A 22,934-nucleotide genomic window follows, 5' to 3' on the forward strand; every position below is an offset into this window, starting at 1 on the left:
CTGCCCGCCCCTAAGTTTTTTTTTTTTGGTGGTCAGTATTCTTGGGTCTCATCTGCTCGTCGTCGACAATTTCGACAGAACACAAACCTATTTATTTATTGATTATGACTATTTAGGAATCATTATAATATATACAAATAATAAGATAACCCTAACTAAATTTACTTTTAACGTAGGCATTTTAAAACAATGTAATATTTAACTGCTGACACACTGGAATAAATGTAGATACACATGTGCATTTATCTCGTATTTTGAAAAATTGATGGACAAAGATGAATTACTATTAATGATTTTTTTTATAGAGCATGCTAATGTTCAACTGATTAATTCAAAACAAAATCCCATTTTCTTGCATAAGTTCAAATACCATCAAGGTCGTTGAACCTTTTGTTGATAAGGTTTTTTGTTCCTAAATAAAATAATAATAATACCAGTAATAGTTGGTTTCAAAATTTCATATCCAATTAGTGTACACAACACATTTCAAATATAAATATACATATAGTTAGGAAATGCATGTACACTCGGCTTGTCAGTTAGGCCAATTGAGAGCTATTACTGAATTCACAATGTTCTTTTCGATGTTTGAAACGGCGATTGTAAATTGGGTGGATTTAATGGGGTTTTGTTATTATTAATCCTTAAGGTAACAGTGGGTGATCTCTTAATTAGTTAATTTACTGTTGACAACAAAGAAATTAATAATAAAATATCTGAAATTACTTCTCATCTCTATTGTAAATGTTTCTAAAATATTTAAGCAAAATTAGTGAATTTTATTAACCATGACTGCATGTTAATACATTCATATATAGGTGTGATAATTGTATTTCTAAAAGAACCTAGGTATATTACAGCGCAGGTAGCAACTTGGTTCATGGTTTTAAAGCAAGGAAATCTAAAAATTTCAACGTGAAGGAGATTTTCTGGGGTCATGTTTGTATCCGCCATTGAAGAAAATAAATTGAAAATGATTACATCCTTTTCTGATTCAAGGAATGAAAAAGACGTAACTCGTAATAGGAACGCAGTAGTATAACGGTTTGAAAACAAAAACACAAAAGCTAATTAAAACCTTCGCCAAAATTGCACTAAAATATTAAAATTTCAAAGTATCCTAATCGCAAAAGTAAACAAACCAAATCAGTAATATTTTAGAATTAAAACACATATTTCAAAATATTGATTTGCTGAGACCACATTTTAATTCAGCGACAAAAGATAGGTCGTAAATGGTTGGGTACTACTCTGTGGGTTGTTTTGTTAATACAGTAGAACCTCGATAAGATAAAGACCAAGGGAAACGTAAAACAATTTGAGTTATTGAGGTTTTTACTTACTAAGAGTTTAAGTTTAAGATTTAAAATTATGGATTTCCAGTGACTTAGAAAACTCTTCAGCTTTTTCATTTAGTATAGGTCCACTAACACTAATGTTTTTACATATTTCTACACTCACTAAACCATGTAAACAAGCATTTTTCTAAATTAGAAAATTCAGCAATTTCTTTTAGTATAGGTCCACTAGCACTAATGTTTTTACATATTTCTACACTCACTAAACCATGTAAACAAGCATTTTTCTAAATTAGAAAATTCAGCAATTCTTCGTCTTTTACATAGAAGACGCTACTTACTGAGATGCGATGCCCAAATTATTCGTTTAAGTTACAGAGGGTTTTTATTTTAAGTAATAGATGTTTTGGACTCCGAGGGGAAGAATACACAAAATTTTATGAATTAATAGAGGTTATTACATTATCGAGGTTTAAGTTATGAAGGTTCTACTGTATTTCACGAAGTATTCAAGAGGAAAAAGGCAAAGAAATGCACTGAGTTTTAAAATAGGAATAATTCAAAATTTTGACGTACTGGAACAATTCCGAGATGTAACAAATTACTCCTTAAATAATTGCCCTTTTCGTTCTTTTCATTTTTGTAATATTTGATTTCGTTAGTTTATATATTTATCAGTCAACAAATTATACTATTCGAGTGAACACCGCTTAAATTCCGGGGCCGTTTGCTTTGATTCAAACTTTATTGTGACCTTCTTGGATCATTTAGGCAAATATGCAGTTTTGTGTGGTGCAAGCGTAAATGTTTTTAACAAAACTAAACCAATATTCCTCATTCGTCCGATATTTTTCTAGTGTTCAGTAATTAGCTACTGCAACAGTTTAAGCCAATTATTTTTATAAAAGGTTTATTCCGAACACTAATACACGCTCACCCCTTTTTCTCTATTATTCACTAACTACATGAAAATTAAAGAATTTCCGGGACAATTTAATTAGCTCCCTAATATAGGCTAGTACGCATGCTTGTAAAGTAAGGCGACGCATACTAGCAAAACCTCAACTGTGTAATTTTAGAAACAAACATGCGGTGCCTAAAAGGTAATAATTATTAGATTAATCTGTGAAAGTGGCAATTATGCCATTAGAGCAAGTGGAAGGTTATCTCTATACCCATTGACTTTACTCCCACTATAAAACTAATATTAGCATAGGTAGTGAAAATGTCAGGATAATAATTAACAATAAAATTACTACGTCACACCGTTGTGTTAGGAGAATTGCCCTCAGAAATAATATTCAGTAGACAGGTTGTCTGTTTAAGGTAAAGAGCAAACTGCGTGGTATCATCGCAGGAATACAAAAGCGTAGATCAAAAACATGTACCTACCTAGACGTAGTAATTTTTGAATAGTTGAAAGTTGGAAAGCACTTAATTATTCGTAGAGCAACTTCGTTAAGAGCTTCTATACTTGTGCCTTTTTTACGCGTCGAGACGCTGTACATATAGATGCACAGTGTGTATCCAACAAAAAAGGGTTCAAAGTTGAGACCACGGTAGGTCGAGACACAAACACAATATAACCAAGGATACGCACCTAATTTAAAAAAGAAAAAACGGTGCCTACATGTAAAGAATAAAAATAAGTTGTTTAACCGTTAGGTTGTTAGGTATGTCAACCAATTTGCTAATTTTCAACATGTACTTCATGAACTCCCTGGGAACTTCAAGGGATAACAAACCAGATTAAATTACGAAATTACGTATTAACGTCCTGAATTTTTAAAACTCGAATCAAAAGAATTTTTTATCTTGAATTGTGTAGGTACTTGATGGTTGATTATCAAATTTAAAGGCAAAAAGAACAAATTTCACAAGAATCGATTGGTATCATTTGTGTATAAAGTATTTGTAAATGCATCATGCACTAATACTTAACGATAAGATACCAATTATATCTACTGCTGAAATGCAATAAAAATATTTGCACTGAGCCAAATTTTCCTCTTCCATAACAATTTTATTTATCAGATTATATTCTTAATTAATTAAGTTAATCAGTGAATGCTTAGAATTACTCGGAAACATCATTTCACGATCAGTTCTTGAGCTTGTTCTTTTGTTGGAACATGTTCGATGAACTTGAACAGAAGTGGTTCAGTCAAGTGTTTTCGAATATTGTGTAATGTCAATGAACATTTATGTATCACGTTTATCGTTAATGAAAATTCTTAATTCTCATGGCAATCAGATTATTTCGATAGGGAACAAGCTTTGATACATTGGCGAACCTCTTCCAAATTACTCTGCATTTAATGTAATTAATGTCCATTATTACCAAAGATTAGGAGACGAAAAATTAGAAGAATTGACTGATTTTAGGTATCTAGGAAGACAGATAAATTACGACTGAAGGAGTAGTAGGGATATAAAGTAGGGGATAGGGCAGAATTAATTCGCCTTCAATAAAAAGATGTCGCTTCTATGCTCGCGAACATTTAATTTAGAAATTCGAAAGTTAAAGGTGTATGTTTGGAACGCGGCGTTGTACGGCTGCGAAACATGGATGATGGAAAAGAAATGGTTAAAAGCGTTCAAAATGTGGTGTTACAGGCGAATGATGAGGATAGAAATGAGGAGGTATTAGAAGGAACACAGAGGATAACAGAGGACTCTATGGAAGTCAATAAGAAATAGGCGAGATAGGTTAGTAGAACACCTTCTCAGACATGAAGGTCTAGTCAGAGACATATTGGAGACAAAAACAGGCGTTAAAAGGAGTAGAGGTAGACCTAAATTAGATTACTGTTCATAAATAGTTGAACAATGCGAAAATTAGCTCAGGATAGGAAAGAGTGGAGGTATGTGTCCAAACAGTTTTAGGACTGACGACCTTATGATGATGATTACCAAGTAGCAAGCATGCAGGAGGTAATACAGCACTATATAACATGAAAATTAAGTAAATGTTTAGTGGGCTGAAACGCCACTGTTTTCTTGTTTGAAACTACAGTCAAGGGCCACTTCGGCCCTGTAGGATCACATAAGGTAATACGACATTGCAACGCTGCATTTCATCAGTTGCAGTATCCACGTTGTACGAGTATTTCTTTTGTATCTTGTGTTCTTAACACCATGTCTAGGTGTATTTTATACAGTACTGCATACAAACTAATTATTCAATTAATTGTTATAGTAATGGGCGTTTAAAGATTGTTATATTTATTAGCGTTTAGTCGTCCCACAACCGTCACTGTTTACATCTTTCATAGATGCAGTTGCTTAACTGTTATTGCAATTTCCCTATACGCTGCTAATTCACGTCCAGGGTCGGCTTCGAATTGCAATTTAATTCGTCTAATTTTCTCACAAATTGTTTTGTCCCTTAACCACGCTGCTTTACTGATCATGCGATTCCCTATTGCATCCAGTTAACACCCTTCAAAACTTTCTACTTATTTCAGAAACACCCTGTATATCACCACGCGATTGTATAGGCACTTTAGAATGACACAAACCTTCAAATGCACGAGAGGCGAACTTTATCGCATTCATGCTGTACATTTGGGAACGGAAGGTTATGCTTCAGATAAATTGCAAAAAGTATATATATTATACTCCTACATAGCCAATTGCTATGGGAAAAAAATAATACAACGTGTAATTATACAACACGCTACTGAAGTGATACTTCTTTCAAACACACAAACGTACCGGGATAGGGGTTAAGGAATTGGTTTAATGGTATTATTTGTACACTATGAATTTAAATTTTACAATATACATGCCGGAGTTGCCTGTAACGAACGTTGCATTGAAGCGCGCTCACGGCTCAACCGATCCCCACTACGAACTCGACTACGTGACCGAGTAGTGGGGGGAGATCCGTTGCATGATTTCGTTACATAGCAACTCGCATGAGACGGACTTACCCGTGCATAAAGAAGTTTCACTTTAAAAATTCTCTGCTGTTATGGTGTCAACTATATTTATTCTCTCTCTCTCTCTCCTCGGACAAAAGATGCAAGGGCTCGAAAGAGCAAGACAGACATTATCTATTTGTCGGGACAGTTTCCACTTATAGAAACTGGCCATGTAGGAGTGTTATATGTATGACAAAAAGTGATAGCTAATGTTTATAAGAGGGAGAAATGTCTAAATTAAGAAAATGGAAGATTTTTGACAGTTTGCAACCCGAGCCTAAGGTTTACTACGTTGTAAACCAGTTCTATCAATCACAATAGAATTAGGAGAAAATTTTTAAGCTCCATTTAACGATTTTGACGCAGTTATAATGCAATAAATAATACAAGTAAGTAATAAGTAAACGAAATAAATGTCTTATTGCTGGGGCTACATTATCAGATCTGGTGAAGGGTCATGTTATCAGGTTATCGCGACATGATTGTTAGAAAATTTGTCACATTGCTCGAAGATTCTTCGCATGGAAAGACGAATGCTGATAAAGCCGTGTCGGTAAATTACCACACTTCACGTATCAAAGAAATTTATCGTGATAAACCTCGCTAGGGTGGCTTCACGTCGTTCCATCAGTTAGCACAGATACTTACAGTGCATTTGCACATTGTTTTGACGGAAAAAGGAACAATTTCGTCCATTTTGCTTTACACAAAGGTTATCACTTGCACCTTTGTCGCCGAAGGTCAAAGATGACATTTTTATCATGACAACATGCCACGAAAGTCCATCCATAATAATGACCGTAGTATAGATAGTATAGAGCATATATTGTTGAAAATGTGTGATCATCGAAGGTAGTGTATGTATGTGTGTCGGATAGAGAGAGAGAGACAGAAAGAGAGAGAGAAAGAGAGATAAACACAAAAAAAGGCAGTAAAAGAATTTAGCCAGTACAGTTGACTATTATTTCCTTGTGCTTATATTATAATCTTGTGTGCAAATGAGAGAATAGATGAGCACACAACGTTTTGCGCTGTCATCACACTTCCAGTAGCATATTCTCTAAGGCTGGCTATTTATGATGATTCATTGTGATAAACTGATCGTGAGTAACAACGAAAATGTTATTAGGTACTTCAAATAATAATGGAAACGTACCCACTTCATACAAGTATTATATCTTATTAAAAATTTCTATCTATAACTAATAAACTAATCAAGAGTTGTCGAAAAATAATAATTAAAAATGATATGGTGGTGTTAATTATTAGATCTTATCGTTAAAAAATAATTTGGTTCCTTTACCTTAATTAAACCATCTTATCAGCTACAAATTTTGATAATCGTATCATCACTTTCCAAAAACATGTTATGAAATTTTTCCATTATCACAGAATGAATTTCGAAAAAAATCCTACCTTGTCAACGTTAAACCACAACTCCAAAGTTTGAACATTCCGTAGTACTTAATTTGTTTGTCTGAAAAATCAACAACTCCATTTTTTACCACACCCCTACAGAAAATACAATATTTTTCCCTAAATATTAAATCTCATCAGCACACCATAGACCATCAAGCAACTTGGTATAATATCTACTTACGGAAGTATGTCGCCATTTACTGAGAACTGCTGCTAACTGAAGTATTTTACCGAGCGGCATGGCCTAGAGGTTTAGACCATTGCTTAGCATTTGGGAGGACGCCGGTTCGATTCCGGGTCCGTCTGCCTTGGTCCAAGTTTTTCTGTGGTTTCCTTGGATCACTTAGGCAAATGCTGAAAGCAGGCTGAAGAGGGCCTTCCGCCCTACCTTCCGGCATAGTCCGGAGGGACTGCCCGCCCACCAGCATTACTGGCTGGTGCGAATGAAACACCCAAAAGTTTGTTTTGAAGTATTTTTCTATGTTATACGAGGGCTTTATAAAAGTATCTGCTCTGAATTCTGGGTGGACGTGCAGGGGGCGTAGTAAGTATCGGAGTCGGTACGATACCTGGCACTAGTACCCGAGGCTGGTGACACGCGATAACCAAGTCGGCAGACGTGCAGCCGTTTTGGATGTCGGACCAGATATTTAGTATTGACCCGAGTATCCACCTAAGAAGGCTTACCAGTTCCGAATCCAACTGGCAGGGATTAGATAGACACAGTCCGCATCAGATAGTTCAAGAGAGCCTTGCTTACTTCCTGAGAAAAACTGGTAGCGATGGCTTAGGCATATCTCAATCCTAAATTACAAGGAATCCCCCCGTTATAATACAGTATAAACCGGATAATCCCCTTAGGTACGCCCTTGTCCAAATGAATCGGCATTAATGAGATCTTAACATCTGGTAGTTTCAAATTACTAGCCAAGAACTTATACTGTTGTTACATATTAATTTTAAATTGTCTTTTATTTGCCACATTCAACTTAGCGGAAGGGGGGAGGGGATTTGTAACCACAAAACATAAAGGGAATTGTCAACATAATCAGTCAATTATATCGATTTCTTTAATTTCATTACTGACATTACTTTAGGCGGAACATTTTTCTTTTTCCACTTTGATGTTACCTCACAAGTATTTGATCGACATGCATGCAACCAGCTGTTTCTATTCCAGCACTGACACTCGACGTTTTATTCGCTTTTTCGTATGCAGGGTGGCGCATTTTACACTTTCTATCTGGATTTTTTGATTGTAAATTCGTCCTTCTTAAGGGTGCGGCAAATACTTTCAAGAATTTTCAATAACAACCTCCTCGTGTTATTTAAGTGACACATAATTTTAAAGGTATTTCAATCTATTAAATATAATAATTAAATAACAAAAAAATTGTGAAATTTTAGTTGATTAAACGTTCAAGTTGTTCAAATTCAGCAACAAAATTCTTGTTCAACATTCTCTGGTACATTTTGCAGAATTTCAGAGGTTATTTCATCACATGCAATCACAATTTGGTGTCGTAGACCTTCTAAAGAGGTAGTTTTCGTTTAGAGGATAACACTCTCTCAATGGCCCCATCATAAGAAGGAATCCAATGATGTTAAATCTGACGACCTTGAAGGCCTCTTGTATCAATCCATCGTTGGAGAAAATGTTGAATCAGAAATTCATGTACAGGGGCTGCACAGCGTAGCAGATCGTCATTTTAAAGAATCTCCATAATGCGAGGGTAGAGTAAATCCTCAAAGAAATTAAGTAATATTCGCCTAGTCAAATTATGAGGTAGAAGAAATGGACCATCAATACTATTTCCCAAAATCCCTGCCCATGCGTTCAACTTTTCGGGAGACTGCGAATGACGTTCTCTCATAATTTTAAAATTCAAATCATTTCAATGTCGTCAATTATGTTTATTGATTATCCATTAAGAAAGAACGTGCATATAGAATATACTATTATAAATTGCGATTGTTCGCAGTACTTTTACTCATTTTCTCACAGAATTACATACGACGATCAGGTCCATCTTCATTATTGCACGAGATGAATATTACAAGAATGAAACCGATGTCTGGTTCAAAATTTTACATGTGAACCTTATTGCATTCATATTGCACATTACGAAATCATTCGATTTGGTGGTTAACCATGTATTTCGTTATACATACAACCAGGGTTGGTACTCCAGATAAACTCTTAACCAGTGGCAGCCAACGTTTTTATGAGATGGAAATATTTCATCTAAGTACCTACATTCAAATTGATTATATCAGCGAGAAAGGTTTGCTACTGGTTTTTGTTGTAGTCTAGGCTTTTAATAGAGGTGTGTCTTTTTTTATTAAAAGTTACCGAAAAAAGTAAGTATTTGTGCTATTAACAATTCCAAAGTGAGAGTAAACCTGTTTAAAACTAGCAACTTATGCATTTATGTAATTATAAGACATTCATACAAATACTGTTAGACTGATCTTGTCCATTCAATGCTACCGAGTTGCAATAAACGACCTTTACCCTTAAAAGCGGCAGTCACTGTGTCAGTTATAAATATATTAATGTCCAAGTGCAGTAGCGAATACTGTTATTTTATTTACCTGGCAATTATCTTTGCGCATTTCAACGTGAATTTATAATGTACCTACACTTTAATGCAACAATCAATAGAACGTAATGAAAATCACGACGTATTATGAAGCAAAATGCAATATTAATTTTTGGTACAATTGATGTAATCACTATTGCGTTTCAATTCGAATAAATTTTAATAATAAACCATGGATCATAGAGGATCAGTATGCAAATGAATATTTTAATCTTATAACAATGAAACCTACATACGTGTAAATATGTGAAATTGATCTTGATCTTTAAATAGAGATGCTTGTCAACAAAGAGAAAACCTTGAACAAGTTCATTGCTGGCCAATTGTCCATATGGTTTCCTAATTTTTTTTAGATTATATATTCGATGAATAATAGTTATTACCATGGTGTACAGTGACCCTGTCTGAATGTTTAGCGGGGCAGGGGAAAGTATATAAGTCCTTAAGGACATTCGTTTCGTCTGATACGTGCAAGTTTCTTGTGCGGAAGTGTTCTCCGATATGTATTACCTGGTGAGTTTATTGCTTATTGAGAAATTTCGATCTCACAACAGTTTTTTTTATTGAAGGTAGTGGTATTAATTGTGTGCATTGTTTACTCGGCCGAATCGTCTGGAGTGACCATCGGAATTCAGTCTTACTCGCGACCGATTGAACACCAGTATTACTCCCAGGATGCTTTAGGATCATACGTGTACGGCTACATCACTCCTCATAGTACGAAAACAGAATTTCGGACGCACGACGGTGTTACAAAAGGTGGATATTCGTACATCGATCCAAATGGTGAGGTGCAAACAGTAGAATATACTGCAGACGCCAAAAATGGCTTCAGAGTAGCAACAACTAATCTGCCCAAGGATGATCCAGACGTAGCTTACGCAAGGCATAAGCATTTTGAAGAATTTGAAAGAATTAAAGCCGAACATGCTGCTTTAGCTGCTGAACATGCCGCTCTAGCTGCTAAACTTACTCAATTGACCGAAAGGGATTGGAGCCAAGGATCCATACAGAAGCTTTTGGGAAGCGTTCACGTTTCTCATAGTCAGGGGCATGACAATTCTGCTTTAGAACGTGCGAGAAATTTACACGAACAGGCCTACAGAGCTGCTTTAGATGTACATCAAAAAGCAGCATTATTTAATGAACGCAGCCATTGGGTAGAGAACCAAAACCGTCACGATGATCAAGAAGGTCAAGAGAAATGGGAAGATACGTGGGAAGCTCAGAAACTTAGGGATCAGGAACAACAACAAAACACTGAATCAAACAATGATCGTGTACAAGAGCACTGGATAAATCAAGGATGGAATCTAAACACTGATGAACATCGCGCAGCTATTGAAGCCACTATAGCTGCTGAAAAAGGACTCATAGAACGTGCTAACGAAGAGCGGAATCGTCAAATTCAAGCCTTACAACAAGCACAACAGTTGTACCAAGCATCGCTATCGCGTTTACAAGAAACCAGGGTCCATCAACATTCTATCCAACAATCGTCTAGTGAAGCACATCAGGAAGCAGCTAGACGTCTTGAGGAAGCGCGACTACGACAAGAGGAAGCTGATCGACAGTGGAATACAATACGTAATAATCAAAATCAATGGAATACTGGAAATCAAGATGATCAGCATCGGACCAATTACGAAGCTGTAATTAGAGCTGAAAAAGAGCACATCGCTAGGGCTCAAGAAGAACGAAACCGTCAACTTCAAGCCTACCACGAAGCAATTCAACGTTACAGAGAATCAGAATCACGTTTAGAACATACTAGAAATGAACAAACTGCAGCATATCAGTCCGCACTGGAGGCTCATAGGGATGCATCACAACGCTTACAAGAAATTGCTCTCCAGCAAGAGAAGGCTGAAAGTTATTGGAACAGTGTTCGCAACAGTCAAGATCACAAGGGAGCTTATGAAGCTGCTATAAATACAGATAGACAAAAAATTGTTCAGGCTAACGAACTGCGCGATCGTCAACTTCAAGCTTATCAACAAGCGCAACAAAGTTATCAAGAATCCGCGAGAAGACTCGAAGAAAGTAAGCAACAACAAAGGGATGCTTACAACGTTGCTTTAGAATCACATAGGGAAGCCACCAGACTTCTACAAGAAACACAACAACAAAAGGACGAAGCAGAGAAGAATTTATACAGACAGTCATGGGATCAACAAAACGAACATCAGCATCACGTCGCAGAAGATCAAGTGAGAATTGTGACAGAAGCTAGGAAAAGAGCTCTAGCAGAAGCAGATCGCGCATTCAATGAGTTTACCTCATCTCATATTTCATCAAACAATCTAATTCGAAACGATGTTCCTCTGAGGGTAAAAGTTTACGCCCCTGTAGAGGTGGTTGGATCAAACAAAGGAGTAACACCTCAAGGACTAGACCTATACTCTTATGGATCTCTCAAAATACCGGAAATAAAAGCGACTGGGGGTTACTCTTTTATCGACAATAACGGGGTGTTACAAACAATGCAGTACGTCTCAAACCATCTTAAAGGTTTCAGAATATCCGACGTTAATTCCGCTTTAGAATCAATTACGAACGAAAATCGCAAGACTACTGCTCCGACGCAGAAAGTTCAGGCAGTTGATCGGCAGGTTGAAGAAATTACGCCACAAATACATCAAGAGGTGAAAGAAGGTTCTATACAAGAGAGCGCAGATTGGGAAGGTGACAGTGCTTCTTATTCCACAGAAATAAAATATAAATAAATATATTGATGTTCCATTTGAATGTAAATTATGCTTCTTTTATTATTACCTTAATTAAGGCAGTAAAAGAAAATTGCGAGTAAGTAAAAGATAATCTTATCAACGAATATTTTTTGAAATTCTATTTACTACATTTAATTGCAAATGAAAGTTGATCTGGGTTAATGACGTAATGAATACAATTCTTTCACTTTTGTTTGATCTACATTTTGGAAAAATATTTTATAGATGTTATTTATTGCATTAATTTACTTATGAAGCCATTTAAATATTACTCAAAAATGGTTAATAATTAAAAATATTCATGTATCTACATATTCACGCAAACAAGAACATAAAAGACTAAATGAGAAAAATATATAAGTGTAGTCTTTGCATACTTTATTTCGAACTATACGGTCATCCTCAAAAGCTCAGTTACAGCTTTATCTTATACTATTCAAAATGTTCAATCTATTTACTTAAAAAAAAATAATAACAGAATGTGCTCATGTAGGAACTCCTTCAGTAAAATGATAACGGTAACAAGGATAAGTAGGTATTGTCAAAGTATGTAAATACCAGTATATCAGTGACATATTTTTTCGATGGTATCTTAATTAATTAAGATAATGAAATTCTTACTGACTTAATACTTATTTATTCATAACGGAATATTCTACAGTTACCTCTCAAATATTACTGAAATTAAGATTCCACCGACCATTTTTTATAGGATTGTAATCTTGTAGTGCTTACCAATCACAAAACTAGGAATTTTCCGCAACTTTTACTTAACTTATTTTTTGTCTGATTTATAAAAAAAAACACCTATGCAATTAATCAATTAAAAAGTAAAACGTTGTTCTTTTGATGGTAGCTTTCTAAAATAAATTGGGGTTTCATTTGCAAAGAAGACGTAGGAATTGAGGGTATTAAAACTGACTGAGAATATTAAATGTCTATTAACAACATCAATTAGATGTCAATTGGCAATTGGCAAAATGGCACAATATTTTCGCATGAAATTACCAACAACAACAGCAAAATCAGCTTAAAAGCGTCATTGTTTTTTTTTTTATTAACCGTTACAATTGAAATGACATCCTACCTGAGCTGTCAGTTTGAGTTTAAATTTGTTGTAACGTACGCTTAACGTTAGCCGAAGGTTCCTGTCAATCATTCATAAACAGAATTTAAATTGCTACATTTTCCAATTTTCCAACATTGTATCTCAACAAAAGTACATTTGCAACTCACTAAAACGGGTGCAATCATCATCATAAAGTCTTTAATACGGTTTGACATGCATCTTAACTTATTTCTGTCTTGAGTCAGTCAGCGCTTTGCTCGAAAACTGGAGCAAAATATATAGATCATTATTTGTGAACAATTCTACCTCTGTCGCTTTTTTTCGATCTTTTTGGATCTCATCAGCGCGTCGCAGGCAGCTCCGACAGAACACAGACCAACTTTTACTTGCTGTCTTAACAGCCCGTTTTAGAAAATACCACAAATGGCGCTGTAAACGCCATCTGTAGTACGATGCTACATTTTAGGATTACGTATGCTCCAACAAGGTCCATTTTAAATATATGGATATGTACTTGCTGAAACGAATCCCGGCGTCCATATCCATATATTTAAAATGGACCTTGTTGGAGCATAGGTACGTAATCCTAAAATGTAGCATCGTACTACAGATGGCGTTTACCGCGCCATTTGTGGTATTTCCCTCTTGTTCAAAAGAAAAAATAAATACAGGAACTATAGCGAAATAAGAAATAATTTGGTATAACTATCTATAGTAATTAACAAATAATGTAAATTAGGACAAACGACCTATTCCAATACAATCTTAATTGAAATTTTTAATAAGTAGGTTTTTTATTGCTGTTTTTTTTCTGTTTTCCTCTGGTAGAATTACCAGGCACTATCGGTGCACGATGTTTTCAACATCCCCCTATGACGTAACCCCACATCTCAAGCATTCTTCAGTTTTTTTTGCATTACCCATCGTCTACGTTTCACACTCTTACAGGGCCAAACATATAATACAATTTTTTGAATTTCGAAATAAATTGATTGCCTGTAAGAAAATGAGTTATTATCGTTAAAACGACTCCTATCTTGCGCTATATTTTGTTTTATATTTCTATCGCTTTTTTCATCCTAAATATCGAAAATTGGCGACTTCTAGTTTTTTGTCTGCTAATCCTATGACAATAAATAATTTCAGTAGTAAATGTTAGTATCAGTTTTGATTATTTATTAGTTTATCAGTGTGTTGTACAACAGTTCCAAGAAAACACTTTGTACCAGTTCCAAGTCCAGTTTTGACGTACAATCAATATGCATTACATCCTAGACAGATATGAATAAATAATAACAGATTTGCGTTACAAAACAAATTGAAAAATAAAAAATATAAGATAATAGTACACTCCTCCAATTACTTACATATGTCACATCCTCGATACAATAATTTCATCAATTTCAAAATAATAAATGGAAAATAACAGATCTTTTTTATCGATTAATTTTGCGATAAAAATTATAGCAGGAAACATACCTTTCTAATTCAATTTAACACGTGTCATTTTGTTGCGTGTATCAGTGATTTAAAAATTTTGAAAAATGTTTATCAGTAATAGAAAATTTTCCATTGCTGTAATCGCTCTTGGGTTTTACTGTTAATTAAAGTTGTCTCCGTATTATCTTCGTTATAAAAATATTTAAATTATTAACATAAAAAGAATATAACAATTTATTTATAGCCAGCGTCGGACAGAGCACGTTAAAGACCGTGCATGCACTGTGAGAAGATCATGAAGAAGAATGAAATCACATGTGAACGACTTGTTCAAGATTAATAAGTTTTAAAGTTTCCGTAACACCAGACAATACGATGCTTTTCAAAATATTTACCTACCACTTTGATTCTTACAAGGTTCATTCAAAAAGCATATTCAACAAACGAATTCATAAATATATATGTACAAGTAGTTTATACATCAGAGTTGTCATTAAACTACGAGGGCAAGTCCAAATGTTTCGCGAAATGAAAGTGCTGTAAAATAAATGAAAATACAAAGTTATTTTTCCTTTTCAATATATTTCGTCATAAAGTAAATACATGTATTAGATCTCGATACCATCAAAAAAATATTTTTTGTCTTTGCCCTAAAATGGACCGAAACAGTTTCTTTGACTTCATTGTCATTGGAAAATTTTCGTCCTCTTAGTTCTTTTTTAAAATTTGGAAATAAATAAAAATCACTAGGAGCCAAGTCTGATCTGTATGGTGGGTGAACTAGTAATTCGAATCCTTTTTTGCGTAGAGCAGTCATCGCAACTCTGCACTTGTGAATTGGCGCATTATGCTGCACGAGCAGCACATCTTTTGTCAGTTTTTCTCTTATTTTTTCCTTGATGGCATAGTAGTCTACAGTAATTGTATTACCTTTTTCTTTGTAATCTATTAGAAAAATTCCTTCACTACTTCCAATTGTAGGCATCCGCTTTTCAGCCGATTCTGGCACCTTAAACTTCATAGGGGGTGGTGTACCCTTTTTGTATCATTGCATCGATTCTTGTTTGGACTCATGTTCAAAGTGATGAACCCAGGTTTCATCTTCGGTAACAATCTTCTCCAAAATCGGGCTAGGTTCATCGCCAAACAGTTCCAAAAAATGGTTACATGCCACGATGATCGTGTAAAATTCTTAAAATTGTGGTATCTGACAGTGTATTCTATGTCATATATAAAACATATCTGTTTCTTTTTCAGGCGAGCATCTTCTAATATTAATTTTTCGACCTTTTCGATGATGTTCGATGTGGTGGCCTCAATCGACCATCCAGGGCGGGGATAGCCTTCAATCGGCTCTCGACTATATTTAAATTACCCATGTCACTTGTATATCATAGTTTTGCTAGGGTAGTGATCATTATAAACGACTTTTATTTCGCTCATTATAGTCTGAATTGACTTTTCTTGCTTTGTCAGGAACTATATCACAGCGCGATGTTCAATTTTTTCCATCGTTACGATTTTTTTCTGAATTAGCTTGTTGGAAGGGTGATCACTCATAAACGAATAAGGTTACAGACTTGAAATTTCACATATGTACTAATGATGAAACCCTAATTTAAGAAATCCACAGTGAGATTTTTTAACTCCGCCACTTCCCTTTCATTCCACGAACTTGTGGACCTCCCCTCGTATGAACTGTCGATCTTTTTTTATGGTGAAATGTAATTCTAAACAATGTAAGTAGATACTAATCGTAAAACTGTTTAAATGAAACAAATTAATATAAAATTAATTAATATAAAACCTACCTATAAACTAATCGCAATGGAATTTTACATAAATTATTTTGACAAGTTGCGACGTGGTTTTTAGACCATTTTGTATTCTTGGAGAACTGTTCAATGTTTCGTAGGTACGATAGAAATATGCATGATGTAAATGAAAATTATAATTTAACCCGGCGCTGAACCATGCGAATTCTCGGAAGATACTTTTGAACCAGGGAAATTTATTTACTTGAATAATTTTGCTGTTATCTTTCGAAAAAAGTCTATTGCAATAATCGAATTAAAACCAGACTCCTATATTGCTATCGAATTTTATAGATTAAACATTAATTTTTCTGGAAAACTTTCGAACTTCATTTGTTACGCCGGCATATAAGTGTCGTTGATGAATAAACAATTTATTACCTTCTGCATTACGAGGGTGGATTGATAAGTTTCCGGCCTAACCAAGAGATGACGCCACTAGGCCTACCTTGAGGTGACATTCTATAGTACCATCCTTGGATAGCTTGTAGCTATAGTTTCAGCCCGATCTCCTTGCTAGTGTAGGTTTGACAGCACGCTGAACAAGACGCCTCTGTGGTTTTCAACAGTTCCAAGAAAACACTTTGTACCAGTTCCAAGTCCAGTTTAGTTTTGACGTACAATCAATATGCATTACATCCTAGACAGATATGAATAAATAATAACAGATTTGCGTTACAAAACAAATTGAAAAATAAAAAATATAAGATAATAGTACACTCCTCCAATTACTTACATATGTCACATCCTCGATACAATAATTTCATCAATTTCAAAATAATAAATGGAAAATAACAGATCTTTTTTATCGATTAATTTTGCGATAAAAATTATAGCAGGAAACATACCTTTCTAATTCAATTTAACACGTGTCATTTTGTTGCGTGTATCAGTGATTTAAAAATTTTGAAAAATGTTTATCAGTAATAGAAAATTTTCCATTGCTGTAATCGCTCTTGGGTTTTACTGTTAATTAAAGTTGTCTCCGTATTATCTTCGTTATAAAAATATTTAAATTATTAACATAAAAAGAATATAACAATTTATTTATAGCCAGCGTCGGACAGAGCACGTTAAAGACCGTGCATGCACTGTGAGAAGATCATGAAGAAGAATGAAATCACATGTGAACGACTTGTTCAAGATTAATAAGTTTTAAAGTTTCCGTAACACCAGACAATACGATGCTTTTCAAAATATTTACCTACCACTTTGATTCTTACAAGGTTCATTCAAAAAGCATATTCAACAAACGAATTCATAAATATATATGTACAAGTAGTTTATACATCAGAGTTGTCATTAAACTACGAGGGCAAGTCCAAATGTTTCGCGAAATGAAAGTGCTGTAAAATAAATGAAAATACAAAGTTATTTTTCCTTTTCAATATATTTCGTCATAAAGTAAATACATGTATTAGATCTCGATACCATCAAAAAAATATTTTTTGTCTTTGCCCTAAAATGGACCGAAACAGTTTCTTTGACTTCATTGTCATTGGAAAATTTTCGTCCTCTTAGTTCTTTTTTAAAATTTGGAAATAAATAAAAATCACTAGGAGCCAAGTCTGATCTGTATGGTGGGTGAACTAGTAATTCGAATCCTTTTTTGCGTAGAGCAGTCATCGCAACTCTGCACTTGTGAATTGGCGCATTATGCTGCACGAGCAGCACATCTTTTGTCAGTTTTTCTCTTATTTTTTCCTTGATGGCATAGTAGTCTACAGTAATTGTATTACCTTTTTCTTTGTAATCTATTAGAAAAATTCCTTCACTACTTCCAATTGTAGGCATCCGCTTTTCAGCCGATTCTGGCACCTTAAACTTCATAGGGGGTGGTGTACCCTTTTTGTATCATTGCATCGATTCTTGTTTGGACTCATGTTCAAAGTGATGAACCCAGGTTTCATCTTCGGTAACAATCTTCTCCAAAATCGGGCTAGGTTCATCGCCAAACAGTTCCAAAAAATGGTTACATGCCACGATGATCGTGTAAAATTCTTAAAATTGTGGTATCTGACAGTGTATTCTATGTCATATATAAAACATATCTGTTTCTTTTTCAGGCGAGCATCTTCTAATATTAATTTTTCGACCTTTTCGATGATGTTCGATGTGGTGGCCTCAATCGACCATCCAGGGCGGGGATAGCCTTCAATCGGCTCTCGACTATATTTAAATTACCCATGTCACTTGTATATCATAGTTTTGCTAGGGTAGTGATCATTATAAACGACTTTTATTTCGCTCATTATAGTCTGAATTGACTTTTCTTGCTTTGTCAGGAACTATATCACAGCGCGATGTTCAATTTTTTCCATCGTTACGATTTTTTTCTGAATTAGCTTGTTGGAAGGGTGATCACTCATAAACGAATAAGGTTACAGACTTGAAATTTCACATATGTACTAATGATGAAACCCTAATTTAAGAAATCCACAGTGAGATTTTTTAACTCCGCCACTTCCCTTTCATTCCACGAACTTGTGGACCTCCCCTCGTATGAACTGTCGATCTTTTTTTATGGTGAAATGTAATTCTAAACAATGTAAGTAGATACTAATCGTAAAACTGTTTAAATGAAACAAATTAATATAAAATTAATTAATATAAAACCTACCTATAAACTAATCGCAATGGAATTTTACATAAATTATTTTGACAAGTTGCGACGTGGTTTTTAGACCATTTTGTATTCTTGGAGAACTGTTCAATGTTTCGTAGGTACGATAGAAATATGCATGATGTAAATGAAAATTATAATTTAACCCGGCGCTGAACCATGCGAATTCTCGGAAGATACTTTTGAACCAGGGAAATTTATTTACTTGAATAATTTTGCTGTTATCTTTCGAAAAAAGTCTATTGCAATAATCGAATTAAAACCAGACTCCTATATTGCTATCGAATTTTATAGATTAAACATTAATTTTTCTGGAAAACTTTCGAACTTCATTTGTTACGCCGGCATATAAGTGTCGTTGATGAATAAACAATTTATTACCTTCTGCATTACGAGGGTGGATTGATAAGTTTCCGGCCTAACCAAGAGATGACGCCACTAGGCCTACCTTGAGGTGACATTCTATAGTACCATCCTTGGATAGCTTGTAGCTATAGTTTCAGCCCGATCTCCTTGCTAGTGTAGGTTTGACAGCACGCTGAACAAGACGCCTCTGTGGTTTTCGTAAAAATGGAAAAGCAGGAAAATCGTGCTGTCATCAAATACTTTTATTTGAAGGGGTTAACGCCGAAGGAAATTAAAAAAGAGATGGACTCAACACTGGGGACATCCTCCCCGTCATATTCAACCGTTAAGCAGTGGGTTTCCGAGTTTAAAAAGGGTCGTGTGAGCACCTCTGATGGGCCTCGCTCAGGACGCCCCGTTGAGGTCACAACTCCAGATATGATCGAAAAAATTCATCAAATAGTGCTGGGAGACCGCAGATTGAAAGTGCGTGAGATAGCTGAGACCTGTAAGATGTCATATGAACGTGTGCAACATATTTTGCACCAACATTTGCATATGGAAAAGCTCTGTGCAAGATGGGTGCCGCGTTTGCTAACAGTCGACCAAAAATTGATTCGAAAAAACATTTCTACCGCAAATTTGTCATTGTATAAGCGTAATCCAAGCGAATTTTTGCGTCGATTCGTAACCGTTGACGAAACGTGGGTCCACCACTACACTCCTGAAACCAAAGAACAGTCTAAACAGTGGATTGGACCAGGGGAACCAACTCCAAAGAAGGCAAAAACAATTTTTTCGGCGAACAAGGTTATGGCTACTGTTTTTTGGGATGCAAGAGGTATTATATACATTGATTACCTTGCAAAGGGTAATACTATCACTGGTCAATACTACGCAGACTTATTGCAACGTTTGAGCCACGAGGTGAAAATTAAACGACCTCATCTGGCGAAGAAAAAAATCTTGTTTCATCACGATAACGCACCAGCGCACACGTCAATCGTTGCGACGGCTAAAATCAACGATCTAAAGTTTGAATTGATGCCGCACCCTCCTTACTCTCCAGACCTAGCCCCGAGTGACTATTTTCTGTTCCCTAATCTCAAAAAATGGCTTGGCGGTAAGAGATTTGCGGACAATGAAGAAGTAATCGAAGCTGTAAATGGTTATTTTGAGGAGCTTGACGAATCAGTCTATAGAGATGGCATTAATAGACTGGAACACCGCTATGAGAAATGTATCAGCCTTGGAGGAGATTATGTTGAGAAATAAAAAAAAAAAATTTTTAAAAACCTTGTTTTTCTTGGTCAGGCCGGAAACTTATCAATCCACCCTCGTATTACTAAAATATGGTCACATCTGGTATCTTTAAGTGCGATTATAGTTTCTTCAAGCACCTTGCTTGAGCATCAAAAGGTGTCTTATTATCCATTTTTTCCCTTTTCTTATTAATCTTCAAAGCTACAATTACTACATCGACATGCCCTTTTTTTCTTAAAAGTTTCTTCTCGAACTTCTGTATGTTTGATTGAAAATATTAATAAGTTTTCATTTTAATGCTTTAGACCTATTAATTTTCCTAATGTGATAGGAAGAAACTGATTTGTTATTAGGTCTTAAACCTAATCCTAAAGTCGAGAGGGACAAAAACTGCTAATTTCTAGATCTGTGTAAGTAATTAGTAAAAAGAAATAGGTACGGTTATATTATATACATATGCATGTAATAAGGAACTCCTCGTAATTCTGTTATACCTACTACGTCAATTATTTAGTTGATTATCGGATTTAAAAACCATTAGCAAAACAACAACGTAAACTAGATAACGGAGGTAACTGAGAAAAGGTTACTTGAACTGTCATGAATTTTGTTATATTATTACGTTAATTGCCTTTACGTCAGAGCTTTAAGTAATTTTGTTACGGTGTATAGGAAAAATGAAGTCTTAATGACGACAACAAAGGATCATCTATTGAAGTTTCAGCCAGTTGGGAGAAACAGTATAAAAACATTACTTAATTAAAACAAAAAATTAAACCTCATTTATTAGAATGAAGGAGCAGTATAAATTTAACTCTTAAATAACTTCTAGGGGAGTATCTTGCACAAGAGAAATAACGATACAGGATGTGATTGTTTGTAGAAATTGAAAATTCATTGTAATGTAAGTAAAAATTTTAGTTTATGTTGCGTGAAAAAAAAAAGGTAGAATCATTCTTCTAATTGTAGGATGATAACCGAATGGTCAAAATTTATTTAATTTAATGTATCTATTTTACAAAGTAAGGTTCACTGAAACGCGAGATAAACGATGTGTTTTATTTAGATAAACTTCTTATCATCTTATTTTAAACATAACTTGTCCAATAAATAATGCCAAAATTATTAAAATATAGGTAAATATGGTAACAGAGAAGAATTAATGAATTAATACATGTACCTATATGGCATTTCTTTTCTCTTTTCCAATTAAAATTGGTAAGTACATATTATCGTACATCGCTACCAACAGCCATTTTTTGGAACTTTTTTATCACCAATGGAATGTTTTTAATCAAAATCATTGAACCGAAAAATATGTGTTTACATACTACTCCAGAGGTTTAGTAAATTAATGGAAGGTTATTGCAATATGGTCCACCAACATAACTTTTGAGGTTTAAGTGATAATCACTACTTAAATGGATGACACGTTCATTAATGCAATCGGTTTATGATAAAAAAGTAATAAAATTTTTGCATAAGTAAGAAATTGTTTTATAAATAGGTATAACTTTGTATGTCTCCATAGATCAATTGCTCTGAAATTAGAATTAGGCAAAACGTAAGAATTTTATTGCAGTGTCTAAATCTTCATCATAAGTCATAAGACTGGTTGGATACGCACCTCCACTCTTTCCTATACTGAGCTAATCTTCGCATTTCCCTAAAACTAGTGGAATGTTCTAGTTTTAGGGAAATGCGAAGATTAGCTCCTTAACTATTCGGGAACAGTAATCTAACCTAGGTCTACATCTACTTCTCTTAACACCTGTTTCGGTCTGTAATATGTCTTTGACTAGACCCCTCCATACCAGAGAAGGTGTCCTACCAACCTATCTCGCCTTTTTCTTACTGACTTCCATAGAGTCCCTTGCTCTCGTATTCTTTCTAATACCTCTTCATTTCTAACCTTCTCTACACACGGTCTAAATCTTACTATACTTAAATAAAATAGATAGTTATTATTATATTTTTACGCTAGTGTAAATAATCAGATATAATTATTTTACTATTTTAATCTACTTAATGTAATCATGGATAAAGTGAGGAGTAAAAGATTATAAAATTTTTATTAAACGGTTGCATTCATTCCTGAAATAAATAATAATGTTAAATTGACTCAGTCGACACTTGACGAAGATTCATGTTGATACAATAAAAATGGTATGTTTGGTATATCTCCACTCTTTTTTTTTCTATTAATTAATGTTACAGCAGTTTCGGTTATACAGTACCTACCCATGAACAGTTTGAAAGTAACCTAGTCAGAAAAAGGTACTGTAAACCTGATGCTGATGTATTAATTAATTAACTCAAGACAAAACAAAATAAATACTATATAATCATTTTACCTACATTTTACTGAATCATTTCGTTATAACCAAAGCACAAGTCTTGGCATA

General features: G+C 34.7%; 2 protein-coding genes across 2 annotated transcripts in view; one reads left to right on the forward strand and one right to left on the reverse strand.

Annotated features, from left to right (window-relative positions):
- The window catches only part of LOC108738820 (octopamine receptor Oamb), a 404,007-nt gene that overhangs the window by 226,194 nt on the left and 154,879 nt on the right, over window positions 1-22,934 (reverse strand). The window lies entirely within an intron of this gene.
- LOC108738817 (golgin subfamily A member 6-like protein 6) lies at window positions 9,679-12,079 on the forward strand. Its single transcript, XM_018472404.2, has 2 exons — window positions 9,679-9,759; window positions 9,816-12,079. Exons 1-2 carry the CDS (start codon window positions 9,748-9,750, stop codon window positions 11,970-11,972), a joined length of 2,169 nt encoding a protein of 722 aa, XP_018327906.1. The 5' UTR covers window positions 9,679-9,747; the 3' UTR covers window positions 11,973-12,079.

This window comes from Agrilus planipennis, unplaced genomic scaffold (assembly GCF_000699045.2).
Source record: "Agrilus planipennis isolate EAB-ADULT unplaced genomic scaffold, Apla_2.0 scaffold133, whole genome shotgun sequence".
Classification (NCBI taxonomy): Eukaryota; Metazoa; Arthropoda; class Insecta; order Coleoptera; family Buprestidae; genus Agrilus; species Agrilus planipennis.